This window comes from Anser cygnoides, chromosome 7, assembly GCF_040182565.1.
Source record: "Anser cygnoides isolate HZ-2024a breed goose chromosome 7, Taihu_goose_T2T_genome, whole genome shotgun sequence".
In the NCBI taxonomy this organism is placed as follows: Eukaryota; Metazoa; Chordata; class Aves; order Anseriformes; family Anatidae; genus Anser; species Anser cygnoides.
Window position 1 is genome coordinate 21,929,010 of NC_089879.1, and position 18,594 is coordinate 21,947,603.

The 18,594-nt window shown below is 39.7% G+C and overlaps 1 protein-coding gene across 2 annotated transcripts; it reads left to right on the forward strand.

The window, feature by feature from the left end:
• Position 1: 1 nt before the first annotated feature.
• Positions 2–18,186, forward strand: ATAD1 (ATPase family AAA domain containing 1). Of its 2 annotated transcripts, none has more exons than XM_067000345.1 (10): positions 2–132; positions 2,124–2,299; positions 3,953–4,051; positions 4,288–4,408; positions 6,099–6,299; positions 7,449–7,555; positions 10,494–10,583; positions 13,035–13,085; positions 16,031–16,167; positions 16,712–18,186. In XM_067000345.1, exons 2-10 carry the CDS (start codon positions 2,138–2,140, stop codon positions 16,830–16,832), a joined length of 1,089 nt encoding a protein of 362 aa, XP_066856446.1. In that variant the 5' UTR covers positions 2–132; positions 2,124–2,137; the 3' UTR covers positions 16,833–18,186. The 2 variants fall into 2 exon arrangements, with proteins under 2 accessions (XP_066856446.1, XP_047925234.1); XM_048069277.2 differs by lacking the exon at positions 2–132 and adding an exon at positions 894–1,043.
• The last annotated feature ends 408 nt before the right edge of the window (positions 18,187–18,594 follow it).

Consider the following 18,594-nt stretch of genomic DNA (forward strand, 5'->3'; position numbering starts at 1 on the left):
CGGGAGCCGGCCGGAGCGGGGAAGCACGGGGCCGCGCCGCCGCCTCCTCCGCCTCCTCCTCCTCCTCCGCCCGTACGGCCGCCGCCGCGCCGGGAGCCGCGCGTCGCAGACCCCGGCCCGGGGGGCGGGCAGGTGGGTGAGGGAGGGAGCGAGCGAGCGGGGCAGCGGCCGCCTCGGCGACACCCGCCCGGCGGCGGGAAGGTCACGGCTGCCGGCACGGCCCGGCACGGCCCTCCCGCTGCCCTCGGCGCGTCCTCGGCGGGGCCGGGCTCGGGCCCGCTGCTCCCGGCGGGCGGCCGGGGCCGGGCGGCAGCGGGGGCACGGCGGGGAAGAGCCGGGGCCGCGTTCCGGCCGAGAACCTTCGCGGTGCGGGCGCGGGGAGCGCGGGGAGGGAAGGAGGCGTTCTCCCCCGCTGAGGGTGGAGATGTGGCGGTAGCCGCGCGGGGCCGGAGCGTGCCGCCCGCCCGCCGCCCTCGCCTCACCCGTGCTGCAGCCGCCGCTGAGGAGGGAGAGGGCACGGCCCAAGGCGGTGGGCGCGCACAGCACGGCGCCCGGAAAGTTCAGGCGAGGGTCTTGAGCGTAACCTTTTCCTTAAAATGGCTGTTCAGCAAGGTTTGCGTGAGAAACGCGGTGTTGGTTGGTTTGCTTGTTGGCTTTATTCGTTGGTTTGGGTGGTTGTTTCTTTTTTTTTGGGGGGGGGGGGGGGGGAGGGTTGGAGCCCAGTTTTCTTGCTCAGTGAATATATAGCCTTTTTCTTTTAATAAATCAAGACTAAGAGAATGTGTTGAATCTACTAGCTTCCATTACTTGCTTAGACACTAAACAGGCAAATTTTATTTGATTTCCAAGTAGATACGTGCAGAAATGACCTTAATTTTTACATTTCTAAACAGGGAGTGAAGGGTGTTTAAAAAAAACAAAACCGAAACTGTTTTGGTGGTCGACGCTGGAATATAGCAGTGAGCTTTTGATTCACTTTGGTGAACGTGTCAGGATGCTTCTCCTGATTCCAGCATGCTGAATTTCTGCAAAGAAAGACCGTGGTAGGGCACTGTTGTTGCCTTTATTTGAATACAGGGTCGACATAATGTGACTACTAGCCAAGAAAAGGGGAATTCAAGGATATTTGGGTAGTCCAACTTTCCCCTGGCTGACAGCTCTGTTTGGAGGTCAGCCAGGGAATGGATGAAGAAGCTGCCAAAAGGAATTGCCCTTGCAGCAGGAAAATCAGGCAGTGAGTGAGTAGGACTGTGGGGATTCTCATATGTAAACCAGCAATTTGAGTGGAAAGTAGATTAAGGAAAGAGGACCCCAATTTGTAAGGCGTTTTTGTATTGTTTAGGAGGAATTTTTCCTCTCTGCAGCACACTACTGTAATGTGAAGGTGTTGTACTTTCTGGATGGTGCAGCAGCCAGCCTTTTCCCTTGATAACTCTGTGCCACATCCAGCTTTTTCAGTTTTCCAGGGTTATTATTAACACAGAAGACTACAAATACATTCTGCTAGGTGCAGGCTCCAGCTCTTAACCTCATCATATCTGAATAGAAGTTGTCAATCTTCATCGAGTGTGACAATTCAGTGCCTTTCCTTAAAGCTTCCTCTTAGGGAAAAAAATAACACAACTGTTAGTTGAAGTAATGTATTTATCTTTGTCTCCATGACTTAGCATTCTTAGGCCAATAACAGTCATATAATTTCAGTCTTAATGGGAATGTAAGCTTGGCGCTGAAATAAAGTGCTCTTTCTTAGCAAGGTATTATGGAGCTGAAAGGAATGCTGATTTCTTAATGGAAGACTGAAATGGAGACCACTTTGTATGTAATCAGTCAAAAAATTAGGCCTCAGATTGCTGTTGTCCTTTGCCCTCTGCTTCCTGGAAGTGGAAGTGAAACCGTGTCATCATCATACTTAGCGCTGTATGTTTTAACCTTACCCAGTTTTATGTATTGGCACTGTGCTGTTGTTGAGGTACTTAATGATAACTACATGGTAAACTTCATGCTCTTTGTCTGCCTGCCTGGAAATTTATTTAAACACCATTTTATAAAAACTAAGGTAGGCATCTTCTCAGCTTTACTTTTTTTTTTTCTTTCTCTCTCTCCACTGCTTTTTTTTCATTTAGTGTTAAAAAGCAAAATGGTCCATGCTGAAACCTTCTCACGCCCCCTGAGCCGGAATGAAGTGGTTGGATTAATTTTTCGTTTAACGATATTTGGTGCTGTAACATACTTTACCATTAAATGGATGGTTGATGCCATTGATCCAACCAGAAAGCAAAAAGTAGAAGCTCAGAAACAGGTAGGATTTTATTCGTAAGTACTTTTGTGAAATACTGTTTCATTTATTGCTGCTCAGACAGAGAAATATGCTAACTGAAAACTGGACTTGGAATAACCAATGACGTAATCAACAAAACCAGAAGTGTATTTTAGTAAATCTCAGGATCCGAGCTATTAGTGTTTTCAGTATTTACATCTTACAACAAGTTAAAATGTTTAGCTTTTAGTAGTAGAAAAACTGTTGAACTGCAGTTTGATGTTGCCTCTCTAATTATGTGCAAGTGTGTGGTCTCAATACCTCTTCTGCTTCTGACAGCTTTGCTGAGCAGCAGTTGCATTAAATAATGCTCTCAGTTGCTTTTTAAAACCTTGACCAGGAATAACTTAATTCTCTGTGCTTTTTGGCAACTTAGTGGCAGAGCCACAAAATGTAGTTACTCATGACAATGAGGGACACTGCTGTACAAATGCCTTTTTAAGAATGGTTTGCACCTTTTCTCTCTGCCCAGCAGCAGTCAGAATGCCCTGCAAACGGGAGAAGAAAAGTGACAAGCCTCATTCCTTATGTTGTACTTAAATGAGATGCTCGTGGGAGTTAATGCTCTCAGAAAAGATTTAGGTGCATTTCTGAACCAAACGTCGAAGGTTTCCTTTGGAAAGTATTGAAGTAAATGTCGCTTCAACTTTTTTTTGCTTCAAATTTCACAAATTCAAACTGCAGTTTTGAGCAACTTAACTGTTGTTGTTTTTTTTAATGAAATCTTCAGTAAAAAAAAAAAAATGGCCTCACTTTAAAAATCAGCTTTCACAATCTGTGCTACTGCCAGCTGTTATATAAGAGGTTGCAATATCCCAAAAGCATGTCAGACCTAACCACAAGTTAGAGTGTAAAGAGATAATGAATTGCGAAAGTGTGTTGACACAACAAATGACTTTTCCTTTTAAATTGGGAAAAAAAAACATTGAATACATAGAAAAAATGACTGGCCTCTGTGCAGTATCTTTTTTTTTTTCCTTGAAAATACATCATTCTTTGTGAATGATACAGTGGTGTTGGGGAGGGAAGGTTGGGTGTTTGCTTTTTACAATGACACAAATGATAATTTTCCATTAAAGTGTGTACGTGTGTTATTTGTAGGGATATGAAGCTAATATAAGTATGTGAAGGAACTATAGAGTTCTCTTTAATAACAAGTTTCAGGCAGTTCATCTGAATCCTATACAAAGTTTGTAAAGGATTAAGGACTCCTTGGCTTTTTGGTTTTTTAAGTGTAACATGTCTCTATCAGCTTTGGAAACTCATACATATTACGGAAGTGTACTGAGGTTACCTGTGTGCTAGCCCTGTTCTGATGAGATGTTTTAATGTTTGTTTTGGTAGCTTTTCAGGTTATAATAAATGACTTGTGGGTCTGGGGCAGTGGGAGGGTTGGTGTGACGCTTACTTGATGGGAACTGAGACGTGACTTAGTTTCACTCAGGTGACAGCAAGTCATTTGGAAATAGCAGAGCTTTTCTCTTCAGAAAGATCTAGTTTCTTGTCAAATGTGACTTACTGAGAAGCTTATAGTTCTTATTTCTAACCTTCAGACTCCAAGTAGCAGTTCTTTAAAAATATTTTTTGAATTATCTATTTCTTCCTCTGATTTTCTTGGCGTTTTATTTCCCTTAGGCTGAAAAGCTAATGAAGCAAATTGGAGTGAAAAATGTCAAGCTTACTGAATATGAAATGAGTATTGCTGCACATCTCGTAGACCCACTAAGCATGCATGTAAGAAATTGTTTTCCATTTTATTCCTATAAAAGCACTCCGGACGTGGAAGATACTAGTGTTTTTTTGTTGTTGTTTGGATGATATTTGGCATATATACGTATCCATGGAAATACACAGAAAATATTTCTGTAGTTTGAAACTAAGGTGGCATCATGAAGAATACAGCTTCCTTTCAACTTCCTTTTAATCTCTTATCCCCCTCGATCATTTCTAATACTGTTTTTCCATATCAGGTAACCTGGAATGATATTGCAGGCTTAGATGATGTTATTACAGATTTGAAAGACACTGTCATCTTGCCCATCAAGAAGAAATACTTGTTTGAGAATTCCAGGCTCTTACAGCCACCAAAAGGTAGGAAGGAAATGTTATGAATTTATATGCTGGTATTTAAAAAATAATAATAATAATAAAAAGAGAGAGGTTAGAATTACCTAGAAAAGAAAGAGGAAGTAGGTTGACAGTTACCCAAATTGTAACAATTAGGTCTGAACCTAAGGGTTTTTCCTCTTCTACTGCCATGAATTCAAATTTTAGGGAATGTTTTATTTTAACTATGAAGTGATAATTGATTTTAGTTGCATTTTGATGGATTAATCTATGAAATCTGCATTTTTAATTGCCTAAATTGTGGATTATTTTTATACCTCATCTTGTCTTTTGACCGAGGTGAGCTATAACTCTACTGTACAACTTTGTACACTTATTAGTATTTTTATGGTATCATGGAAATGTAAGTTATAGACACGAAAACTTGTTTTAAGCTAATGTTTTACACAGCTCTCTAGTCTTAAAAATTTTGGTCTTTGGTCTTTTCTATGGTTTTTCTATGTTTTTTTCTATGGTGGGTCTTTTCTTTGGTTTTTGGTCTTTTCTAGTTATGGAAATTCCAGTCATTCAGAGACAGAGATAACGTTTTCATTTTGGAGATCCATTGATTTTTTTTTTGCTGGAGTTGAGTTGGACAGTATTGAGGCAGTAAGGAAACTGTTGGGTGACAAATTAAATTTCCAACAGTAAAACAGAAATTGGACTATCTGCACTAGAATGCTTCTGGCCATATTCGTTGTATGTTACAGAAAACATAAAGAATTTAAATCTAAAATGTTGGACACAGTAAGAAAGATTATTTTTAATGTTTTGATCCCTGGAATTTTCTGAAAACGGTTAATTACTGTCTGTGTTAATTGCATATCTGTGACCATCTCTTCCTAGTTTTATGAACAAAAAGATGAAAAATGAAACAGTTTTGTAACTGGTTTAGCTTTTCCAGGCTCCTTTCTGTTTAAGTCACAAACTGAAACTGTTTGGAAAATTGTTTTAATGTCATGATCTAATAAGTGGAAGGGAAAGTTATTTTTTATTTATTTATCTTTTTAAAGCATACTTTCCATACAGGGCAAGCTCTCCTGTTTTCGTAGTCACTTGCATCGTATGTTAAAAATAATTTTTTCAGATTAGTTATTTTTATGGTCATCAATTGCATAAGCAGAAAAAAAAAGGTAATTCTTTTTTTCAGAATTGACCAATTTTTTTTAATTGTTTTCTTTACAACTATGTTAGAAAAATATTACTGCGAATTCTTTCAATATGACAAGTTTTAAAAATAACATGAGATGTCATGCTTTAATTGTGTGTGATTTGTTTAAAATGTTTGTGGGCTCTCTTTTTATTTAACCCCTTTGTGCTAAGCTTTCTCAGCAAAATTGAACCGTAAATAAGGCTTATCAAATGCTTACAAAAATAGGTTTTTAATCTTACGTTACATTTACAGTCACTGTAATAAAACAGTCATCTCTCAGACAAATTTATCCTAAATTTCACCATATTCATCCATTTTTAGATAGTCTTAGCTTTAATCTTCAAATAAGGCTCTCTGAAATAACTAAAATGACTGTGTTTGATTTGATGGAGCACTGTATAACTTGATGATCTATCTTTTAAAACTTGGACAAAATACAAGCCCGGACCCTCTCATGTCTGTTGTGCCAAAGCATGTTTTCTGTACTGCAACCAGAGAACATTAACACTGTGACTTTTTCAGGAGTACTTCTCTATGGCCCTCCTGGTTGTGGCAAAACATTGATCGCCAAGGCTACAGCAAAGGAAGCGGGCTGTCGATTTATTAATCTCCAGCCTTCAACGCTGACTGACAAATGGTATGGAGAGTCTCAAAAACTGGCTGCTGCTGTCTTCTCCCTTGCTATAAAGCTCCAACCGTCCATCATTTTTATTGACGAAATAGGTAAAAATCTATGTGCTTTTTAAGTCACTGTAGCAGAATGGCATTAGACTGTAGGTTTGAGTTGATGGTTATATTGAGCTATTGTCACCTGTTCCTTAAAAGAATGATAATGGAACAAGGTTTAGTAATAAAAGTACTATTGAAAAGTAATGGTGACATAGTAGGAAAAACAATGTATTTCGTGTTTTTTTTTGTTTTTTTTTTTTTTTGCTAATGGAGGAAATTAAAAGTGGAACAAGTTGCTGCTTATTTTTGGTTAGGCTAAGATTCATGAGGAAAGCCTTTCTTTATAAAGGGAAAGCTATCACCAGATACATTTCAACACTGAATAACTTTTTTCCATGAGGGCACATAATGGGAAATAAAATGTGGGATTAGGAGAGCTCAGGAATAACAGTCTAATCAGGCAGGCTATGGAACTAGGAGGGGAACTTCAGCTAGGAAGGCAGCGAAGTTGCCGGTTGTTCAATGCATTAGAGCTTGTCACATTGGTATTTAAGTTGCTGTAAGCAGTCTAGTTAAAATTGTTCATTTATTCATATCACTGGCACTTCACAGAGTGTGTTTTACAGCTTGCAGAAAGGGAGCATGACAAAGCTTTCACCCTTTTTCCATTTTAGGTTTACAAAGGGGCTACTTTCATAAGATGCTTTTTTTCCTTCCTGTAGCTATGAAAAATGTGCTTTTCCATAGCTGCTGGAAATTCTTAAGGCAACCCCTAGCAAAGCTAGAGCTCTGCATAGCGAAGTACATAGCCTACTTCACATCAGTCCTGCAATTTGCTGTTTTTGTGTGCTTTGGTGATTTCTAACTTGCCAGACTCTGAATGCTTCCATCTCTGCATAAGAAATTGAGGTGAAAGTTAAGTTTCCATTCAGGAAAATGAAAATTTGGATCACAAGATTTGGGACAGTCCCATGTGATAGTTACATACTTCTGCGATGTAACTTAAAAGATGTGCTTAAAAATGTGGTAAGATTCCACTATCCTATTCTTCATTGTAATAAATATTTTCCCTTTCTTGACAGCGTTTATTTTAAAAGTACTTGTAAGATAGAGAATAAAATCAGTCTGCACATGAGAAACCAAACAGCATAGTTTCAGTAGCAGGATTGAAAGTCAGCTGCTTTACTGATTCCTTTAATACAGATTCCTTCTTACGAAGTCGTTCGAGTTCTGACCATGAAGCTACAGCTATGATGAAAGCTCAGTTCATGAGTCTGTGGGATGGACTGGACACTGATTATAACTGCCAGGTAAGTGAAGAGGATGGCAAGAAAAGTAATGTGCTTCTGTTATCTCATCTATTGCACATTGAATCATTTGGGAAGAGTAGCAGATCATACGTAGTAATTGCTGAAAGTTTCTTTACCTGTCAGTGATTACCCATGAATTATGGGGATGAGATGGTTTAATAGATTGTGTTTCTTCTTGAGAGGACTGTTTCTGTAGGTGTTTTGTTTTTAATTAAGAGCTGTTATTTTCTGAAGTGTCTTAAGTCTCAAAAATATAGCTGTAAAGTTTGAGCTGTGAAAATTGGGAATTTTAAACTGCTTTGAAAAACACCCTGTGAACAATATTTTCTTCAGGTTAAGGGAATCTTTGATTTCAGAAGAGGCATTGAAATATCTGAATATTTACCTCAGTTGCAGGTTGGTTATTATGTTTCCAGAAAAGCATCGGGCTAGCTGCGGAAAAGCAATAGACTCAAATTCTTTATCTTAGAGTTAATATCAATTTCCCTACTTTTTTTAACGATCAAAATAAATTCTGTTAATGGAGCCGTGCTTCCATCCTATATTCCTATATGCTTCCCTCCCCCTCCCCATAATCTTAACAAAGCTATTGTCTTTTAGAGGAAAAAAAAAAAGAAGCTGCTGATGCTCTAAAAAAAAGGGGGGGGGGGGGCAAAAAAAACCCCACCCACCCAGGAAACATGACTTGCATGCTGCATAGAAGAAAGCCTGCTCTGTATGTTTCTGAAGTGTTACCTGAAGCAATCTTTTTCAGGCCTTTAAAAAGGATGGTTGTTCTCCAAATATTTAATTTTCAGGTTTTTAAATCTGTTCTGAATTTTTAATGTGTGAATGAGTTCTGATCCTCTGAACCCCATCAGTTTTTTCTTTATAAAATTTGTTCTTCCTGCTCCCTCAAGCATGTAGTAAAGACTGTTTTTCAGGGGATTTTTTTAAAAATGGTTAGAAGGCACTGAATAGATGTGCATAGAGGCTTTAAAGCAGAGTGTTTGCTTACTGCTAGTAGGAGGCTAATGGTATGAATATTTTCGTGGAAGCTAAGATGATCTTGCAAGCATACATTCCTTCCAATGTTTGAATGTTATCTCTTTTCCAGTATAGTGACCACTTGAGTTCAGCATGCTGAGCTTGAACAAGTTATTGTTGTCCCTTAGGTGTATGCCTCTGCATGGCAGGGAGTTGCTGCAGTAAAATGCCGTGCGAACAATTGGCTGAAGACGCTGTGGCTGAGTGAGGTTTCTGGGGAGTTTTTCAGCGGGAGTGTTTTGTTTCAATACTATATTTCAGGCTCCTCCCTTGGATGTCATTGCTATTCAGGAAGTGTTCTTTAAGCAGTGGTTTTGACAGTTGTACTGTCTCATTTCTGACAGCCAGCTCACTGGACTCTTTTGTTCATTACAAATGTTTACTTGGGAGATTCGGGTTGCCTATCTGATTCTCACCAAACAGATTTCCTTTGAATAAGGATTAGATTTGGCTTTTGTTACTGTAACAAAAATTCCACCTGTTAGGAGAAGATTGTAAAGTGCTGTAACAAGTGTTACTTGTTCCTGTGTTGATTGCACCTGAAGAGCGCGTTAAGCTATGGGCTAAACCTGCTGAGGATGTAGTCTTGAGTCCGGCAGGAACTTCAGGCACAGTGCCTGGAAAACAGGGCTGCACTGCTCGAGGCTGCACGCGGGGGAGCTCCGTACAGCTGTGTTCACACCTGGGGGAGCCCGTCTTTGCAGACCCTGCAGGCACAGCCAGTTCTGGGAAGGCTCCTCAGCTCTGTATGGAGGGAAAAACGCTTCGGGTGCAATACTGGGCACTAGCACAGGCCCTTGGGAAGCACAGTGTGGGTACAGCAGTGCCTCTTTGCAAGAGACAGCTTGGGCTCAGCCAAACATTAGCAAGTGCTCGGCACGCGTACATGACCACAGAACTTGCATGCATTACCCTTACTAGACAGAGCTGTGATTAAGACCCCTGGAGCCCCACCTAAAAATGAGCCTTTTGGCTTTTTCAGTGTAGCGATTTGCCACCGTATAAATAAGCCTCTAGGTGGCAGGGTGACTCTGATGCAGAAAATGGAAGCTGGTCTGGCCAGGAGCTGCTGGAGGTGCCAGGAGCTGTTGGCTGCGGAAGAGTGACCCCAGACAAAGGAGCAGAAGGGTGTCAGGAAGCTGTTTTGATAAGAGATTTATTTCCCTGGCATTTTTCACTTTTGTGACTGGGTATTTACAGTGTACATAACTTAAAATAACAAATGAGAAAACAAGGTTGATGTGAATGGGAAGTAAATTTGTTCTTAAACTAACAACTGGAATCCACTCAAATGAGGTAAATACTCTCCTTGTATTGAACTTGGCTTATACAGGTCTGGTGCACTGCTCTTTTAGTATACCAGTGCGTGTAGGTTCTTCTTGACTTTTAATGCTTTTTTTAATGTAAAAAAAAAGGGAAAAAAAAGAAAAAAAAAGAAACTAACAATATTTTAGTGCTTGCAAAAGTTACCAGCTTGATCATTCTAGAGAACTGATTGCCCTTCTTTTTTCAACATAGCACAAGAACGAAATGTCTTCTCATATCTTATCAAAATGTCTCTTTTCAAGTTCCTTCCAGACCACCAGGAACTAAATAAACATCACCAGCAGCTGTAAGCAAAAGTTCTGGGTTACTGCTTAGTGTTTGAACTTTTAGATTGGGATCAGAAGGCTTCAGACTCATGTAAAAATCTCCACCGAGATGGTACTGTGTGGTACCAATGCTCTCTTGAGCTGCACGTTTAAATCCAGTTGCTGAAATCAGTACCAAGAAGCCTTATGTAACTTCTTTAAATGTTGATGTTCTTGATAAAGTGTGGAAGAGTCACATGTTTGGTTTTGAAACTGTAACATGGTGATGTTTTTAAAATCAGGTTTCAGGCTAACTAGTCGTTTTCTTTTGATGTACACAGGTAATAGTGATGGGAGCCACCAACCGTCCTCAGGATCTTGACTCTGCAATCATGAGAAGAATGCCAACCCGGTTTCACATCAACCAACCTGTAAGTCATGCCAGCTTTGCTTAAGCAGTGAGTCTGGCTGAGCAACAGGCAGGTATTTTATCAGCCTCAAAATGGCTTTATCACCACTAAATCCCGTCTGGGATTTTTTTTTTCCCAAATAAATAAAGATGGGGTATTTTTTTGATCAGCTTTTAGTCTCATAGAGGTACACAGAACTTTGCTTTTTAAGGTGGGGTTTCCCCCAGAAACTTGATTTCTTGATTCTTTTATCTGAAATAACTTTAAGTGTCCTGAACACTTCCTACCCATTTTTCCATCTACAAAAGTCAAGTGGCTTAGATGCCGCACTCTGAAACAGACATCAGTCCATCTTCCTTTGCTGAGGGATAAATAAGTATGAAATAAACTATTCTTGTACGTTTTTGTGTAGCTAAAGGAAGTCCTTGGCATAGGACTAGGGTGTGTCCTTTGTCAGCACAGAGCAGTTAGTACTTGATACTGTCTCTGGGTGCTGGCAGTACTATGTTGTTTTCCAGCGCAGCTTTGCTATTGAAGTTTTGTCTTTCTGAATGCACTAGATGTCTTCATTAGCTGTCTTCTCTGTAGTGCAAGGAAACCCAGTTAACTGAATTCCATGAGGGAGTATTGAGCAGATACAGGAAGGGTACAAACCAAAAGGTGCATTGTCTACTTAAGGTGCAATTCTGCAGAAGCATCTTAGAAAATAGCATATTAAACAAAGAGAGAATTTCAACATTTGTGGCACTGAGATGAAGGGCAGCTCCCTTCATGGACTGCGTGGCTATTTCAGTGCTTTGCAGTTCCCCTTCCCCACCAGCACACACAAGCTACTTGCCTTCTGGGGAGAACTTAGTTTTAACTTGTAAACAAACGTGTCTGCATACCTCTGCCTACAAGGTAGAGTGACAGCCAGGTCGGAGGGCGCCAAGAAACAGGTACATTTTGACTACTGTTTATAATTTCTGGGTACGAGATACTTAGTTTTCAAGAAGAGAAGCAAGCAGGAAATCTGCATACCAAAGGCTACATTCTGCTTAAGCCTTTCCACAGCTGGATATAGCAAGCAATCTGGAAAACTGTTTTTATTCCCCTTACAATTTATGACAAATGGGCAGTAAGGCAGGCCTGTATCAATTATGCCAGCTGTCACAATCTTACCCTTACTATTTTTTGCTCTTGCCATCATTTTTGAGGTATTTGAGTAGCCTTTGAACATGTAATGATACCACAAGACATTTTTGTATCAATATTGGAAAAAGCTGGATTGTGGTTGTCAGTATACCCTTCTGGCTACGGAAATACCCTTAATTATTCTTTTTTTTTTTTTTTGCAGAAACCTAGAGACTGTACTGAAGGATTAAAACTCTCATTGATTGTGCAAGAGAGTAGTCATGTTCCCAGACCTGTCTTGTTTGCACTGGCTTTCACTCCTTGTGGGTGGATACGTCTTGAAACAAAGCATTTGTAGCACACTAAGTACCTTTATTGTGATGCCTGTTCATAGGGTTTCAGACACCTTACTCATCTTCAGCTTTTCCTTGAATTAGTAAGAGGCATGGATGTGTATTTTAGTACTTTGCCACATCTTTTTATCAAGAGCCATTATTAGAAGGATGAATTTTCTGCAGGTAACTGTGCCTCAGAATATTACCATGGAGGCTGGCTTCCTCTCCGAGGTCTAGAATTAAAATCGGTAGCATCGTTTAGGGCACAGGCATGCAACTTTCCTTACCCTGCTACAACCAGCTCATGCACTTACTGCACACCTCTTGTTCTTGTCTGTGGTACTTTGTGATATGGCCAAGATCGGTTACAGCTCTTTTATCAAGGGCCAAGATAATTTACATGCTGTGGACTGACAGTGTGCACAGGTAGTATTATTATGGAGCACCTAACACCTTGTAGATGATACATTGTAGTTTAACCGGGTTTGGGATGAAAATGCCCCAAATTTACCCGTAAAGAATTGTCTGCAAGGCAGAGGGAAATGGAAGAAATATTTTTGAGACGGAATGTCATCTGGTCAGATGCAGACTGTCTATGGGATTAGTTTATTGTTTTTTTTTGTTTTTTGTTTTTGTTTTTTAACAACAAAAGTGAGATGCAAGAAAGTTTCTTCGCTGCCTTTTGTTTTCTCTTGTTAGTAAGCCTATGCTTAGCCATTTCTTTCAATTTCATTACGGTATGTGATTTATATTGCTTAAACTTCCCAAGCATGATCTGTAGAATTAAATTTATTATTGTGTTGCTCCTGGAGTGAGAGTACCCGAGTGGCGTGCCTAATTGCTGTCATGTAGGTTTCCTTAGTTGTATCATGTCTCCCATTTGAAGGAATGGTTTTCGTCACGGAAATTTAACTGAAAGCCCAATCAGAACAAATTTGGTATAGATCAATTATAGATCAAATTTGGTATAGATATACTTACGTTTATTTTTGTTCTCTAGTAAGTTTTGTCTCTTTTGTTTAAGGCTCTGAAACAAAGAGAAGCAATCTTGAAGCTAATTTTGAAAAATGAAAATGTAAGTAGACTTCTTTTAATGGTTAATTTGCCGAATTACTGTTGTCATGAGTGCAGGCTCTGGAGTTGTTTTATAATTGGCTGTTTTGTAGTAAGGTAGAGATGACCTACCAGAGTATTTCTGATTATAACTTAAGAATCTTCTGTGGTTTTAGGCGTGGCGTAAAATTAAAGCAATAGAGTCATCTACTGGTTTAAGTATGAGCTTCATTCAGAGCAGTAGTCTCAGATTTCTTGGTGAATCACCATCTCTGAGGAAAATTATGTAATTTCTCTGTCTCCATTTTCTTGTCATATAACAAGATAATATATTCATCTCCCTGAAGGTGAATCATGTTTGGAAATTGCTTTGATCAATAAAAGAAATATCATGAAGTATTCACTCAGGAAGTTACTGAATTTCTTGAGCTGTAGTCTGTTTGCTCTAATTAAGAAAGGAGGAATTACTTTTTTTTTTACAGTGCTGCTTTTTCCACTTTGATCTGTGGTTCATACTTTCTTTAGAGGAAAACTACTATGGATGTTTTTACAAATAATATATGGTGTTCATATCACCATGTGGGTTGCAGAATGAGAAGAACAGTAGCTGTGAGTGCATCGGAAGTGTCTGCTGGCAGGATATAGGATCTGTACTATTGGAGGTTCCTGCCACTGAAGTCTTACAGAATTTAGTCTGCAGCACTAATTCTCATTAAGTTAATTTTGCAAGGTGTCTGTTGATTGAGGTCTATCCTAATAAATACCATTCATTAGTAAAAACAACTTTTTTTTTCAGAGGTTTAAAAATCACACCTCATCATTGTGAATGGCAGATACTGAGGAGTTTTGTGTTTTTTTTTCAAGTGGTCATTTTGGATTGTTTATATTGCATTGGAATATTTGCTTCTTGCAAAATACTATATGCATATGAAAACAGAACACATGCTGAATGCCAAAGAAGTTGTGGAGGAAAAGATGACCTATTTGCAGAAAGCTTCATACAAATTAAAACTTCTTTTGCAAATTGTGGTTCTAAATCATTATTTCTTTTCAAGAGTTGTTAGGAAAGGTGTGCGAAATAATAGACCTTTATGCAGGTTCCTGAAATAACTGCAGCCAACCCTTGCATGCGAGTGGAGTGTGTTGTTCCTTTGCTTTGGCAATGAAACACCTTGGCTTTATGGCAGTGAAGAGAAACCTAAATCGTCTTCTGAACATGGGCCTGAAAGAATGTAAGGCGTATCGGTCATCTGGCAGTGAATCACAGCTACACAAGTAACAGTTGCTGGGGCTGCGTGGAATCAGACTTTAGTGGTTATCCCATAGGAAGAGGAATTAGATCTCTCAAGCCCAGTTTATTTCCAGCCAGGGTAACAAGCTTTCTGGAAGCCCTTGAAAAGAGGGCTTGAAAAAAACAATGGGCATGGCGGGTGTAGTCATGCCCACTGTTTTTCCTGCCTGTCTTGAAGTCTTGTTTCTTCTCCCTAAGTTGAAGGGAAATCCTTGTTAATGCCTGCCACACAATGTGCACATTTTCTGGTTGTTCTTAACCAGGTACACTGCTGCATCCCTTTCTTGATGGCCTTCAGCCCTAGACTGGGCAGCTCCATAGCCGACCATTGCTGGCTTTTCAGTATTTGTGTGCAGGAGGATGCTTTAGAGCAAAGCACTGAGACAGCCAAGCTGTAGTGATTGTAGGAGGCACCTTGGTGTAAACCAGCTGCTGCTTCTGGCTTCTGCCTTCATTTCCACATCTGGGGAGGCAGATGGCTGGCTCCAGACCCAAACCTGAGTTGTAGGTCAGGGAGCAGGGACTTAAGTATGAGCTCAAGGGTTGAGCAAGTAGGACAGAATCACTGTAATCTTTGTCCTTCAAGAAAAGCGGGAGGGATGGTGGGGATTGGAAGAGCACTTGGTGGGTGTCAGCACATTCTTGCATTATCCCGCAGAGCCCACAGGTTGGACTGGTGGCTGGAAATAACAGTGGTTATGCTTGGGGCTTTGTCTTTATCACCAGTTAGCCAATTCCATGGAAGAGTTTCCCTCTTAGAAGAAGTTGCCCCTTAATTTCAGCCTTTTGGTTAGGCTGTGTTGGCTTTAACTTCTTGAAAAGAAAATGTGAGGGCACTGGAAAATATGCTGGAAGGAGCTTCCGTAAACTGGATAAATAAATAAAGGGTCCTGACTGAAACAAGTTCGGTCCAATGCAGTGCATGGAATTAGATGTGTTATTTTGCCTCCAGGTTCCATCTTTCACGGTTGTATAAAACAGGAGCAGTTGTTCAGTAACTCAGCAAACAACTGCTTTTGAGCTTCTTATTCTGTGCTGAGCGTTGGCAACAACAAAAGGTAGATGTGATGGCAACTTTTTCCAGACTTGCTGTGTTACTGGTTAAAATAGTGTTTATGAAAATAAATGTTCTCTTCCGAATAATGTCAAAAAACAAACAAAAGACTGAAAGGCACAATCCGACCCTACGATTGGGTAGGGTTCATTGGCTATAGGTAAGAAGTTGTCCTTAAGGTCTGATAGAGCCTTACACACACACACACACACACACACACACACACACACGCAGTGCTGTTGTAGGAAACTTGTGAGAGCATTTGGGAAACTGGGTCATTATCCCTGTCATCCTGTTTTGTCATCTAACAGGCTTCCAAAGCTGCATGGGAACTTCGTCAGTAATAGAATATACCAATGTGATGGTTGGCTTTCAATTACCTGTTCACTTTTATATGTTAGGGTTTTATTTAATGAAATGTTTGTTTCATTTAATGATATGAACTACTTGGAGGATTCAAGACATAATCAAATAATTTTCTTTTTAGTTCGCAAACAGCAAGATGAGGGGAAAAAAACCCTTAGGGCAAGCAAAAATACTTAGAGGTGATTATATCTTGTGCTTGTAGAACAAAGTATATGACTTTGGAGTTTTCACGCTGTTACCTTTTGGTTTTGGACAGGTGGACAGGCATGTAGATCTCCTGGAAGTTGCTAAGGAGACTGATGGCTTCTCAGGAAGTGATCTGAAAGAAATGTGCCGGGATGCAGCACTCCTCTGTGTCAGGGAATACGTTAATTCTGCATGTGAAGAAGAGAAGTATGTGCCTTTCTTCTCTATTACGATAGCTGAACAGCAGTTGTGAAGGCTTCTGGTGCTACACGCTGTTCAAATATTAGATTTTGTTTTCTAATTTGAATTGCAAATTTTGAGGGTTTTTTTAAACCTTGCTATGATTCACAGAAAGCACGAGGTACTCTCTTGACAAACTGCCCCTATACAACCAAAAGATCAACAAATAAGTTACCTTTATTCGTTTTGACTGTTAAAATAAGACTATTTGTTCCAAGGTGTTAAGCTTGAGGTTGCATGAACCAGCAAGAGTTAACATTATTGCATTATATTACCAGCCTTAAATGATGATAACACTCTTGCATGCATGCAACTTCACTTGCTGTGATCTTCCTTTGATTATCTCCCATACTTGCAGGTAGACTATGTGCACAGATAGAAGCATGTTTCCAGTGTGATGTTGGATCTGTGTCAAATTGCTATTTTCAAGGACTAAAGTTGTCATTGTAGGAATAGGTGTCACACATCACCTAAATCATTGTCTTGCTTTTTTTCTTTCGTTCTTCTGAAGCCATGATGAAGACGAAATTCGGCCCGTGCAGCAGCAGGATCTCCACAGGGCGATCGAGAAGATGAGAAAATCAAAGGATGCCACACTTCAGAATGTTTTGATGCATGTTAGTTTAGATTAAGACTAAAGAGTGCGTTTGCGGTTTCTGATGTGATTTAGTTTATATTCTATAATCAACAAAAACAATGTAAGGGGGTGGGAGTGGGGTTGTTCCCTGAAAAAGGGAGTTCTCTTTCTGGAATTGTTTTTATACAACAAATTCTAAGTTATTGCAATGTTGTCATGCACAACTAAAAATGTAATAATAGATCATGAAGTGGAACAATTATAGCTCAGACCAAGAGCAGCTGCCTGTGTCTTGTCCCATAATCGATACACTGTGTAGCCTTAAAGCAGGTTCTGATGTGGTGCATGGGTTCACTGGGTCACCTGTGTGGAGGGAAGATGATTTGTTACTAGTTGGTGTATATACGTATGAGCGTGCGTGTATGTATTAAATGTATATATCCACACATTTTTTTATATGTAGACATAACCTGTAGATAACGAGTATGGAAAATCTTTTCTACTTCCTGAGTCGAACCAAATCAGAAGATGTATAGATTAAAGATTCATCGATACTCAATTCACATTTACTTCTTCCTTTTAGCAGCAAATAGTGAAGGTAGAAATTTTGCTTCTAGGCAAAATTTGAAATGTTACTATTTTTTTTCTCACATTACCACTTGAAATCTGGTGCCATTTACTGAAGATAGTAAACTACTGTACAAATGTTTGAATACTTTTAATTTTGTATGAATCCTGCTTTTTGAGGCATTTTAATGCTGTTTTTATTTTTTATTTTTCCCTCTGATGTGAGTAGAGTAGAATCTTCTTAACTTATCTCTCATTAAGGCCCACATATTATAAACTTTATGAAATTGTGCTTTCTGATTTGTTACGCGTTGTAATGAGGGTTTGCTGCTATTTAATTTTCTCTGGAAGACCCACTGCTGCACGGTGGCATTGTACCATGAAGATTTGTACACGTACTTTGACTAGGGTGAGGGGAGATGTTTTCTGATGTTTTGCTCTGTCACATATGTGCTCTGATGTGCAAAACTGAAGGCAATGAAGAATGGATTTCAGGTTTATAAATGTGATTTAGAAATGTTCTGCTGTACTTGCTGGTAACAGTTTAGTAAATTCATGTAACATTATGTAGTGATAAAGGCAAAGCGTTAAAATATAAGTGGCAAAGTGTTTTGGTAAAGTTATTGTCAGTAGGTTTTGAATAATTTAATTTTCTCCTTATAATGTTGTGCCCAAATTTAACGCAAATATGTAATCATAATTGTTCAACCCAAGGGGAAGGTACACTGTGTCACAGCTCTGCTAGCTACAGAGGAAAGGTAAGCATTGAAAGCAAGATAGTGATGTAAAACGAAACAATCTGCAAAGTAAAATAAAGACTTGGAGCCAGCTGGCATACGGTATCAGGTGCTGATGGCAGTTTCCATTAAGCTTATAGCTGCAGCAGCCCTACCCAACTGGAGTGCCTTTTTGCTTCACGTACTGGTTGTGTAATGCTCCAGATGCAGTAGGTTTGGTTTGACCTGATTTAATCTCCTTGTCTTTTTTTTTTTAATAATTTACTTTGTTTTTTGATGTGTCAGGGGAAATATTGGAAATGCATAGTGGTGTAAAACAAGACATGGGAAATGAGGCACAGCAGAACATAGTGGGATACGGATATCAAAAAGTGGGGTATGGAATGCTGATCCCCCACGTTGTTCTGGTTTCAGGGCTGGAATGAGTGCTATAAGCACCACTGCAGGTGCTAACCTGCACTTCGTCACCAGGGAAGGGGGGAGGTGGTTTATTCTGCAGAGAAACTGCTAAAA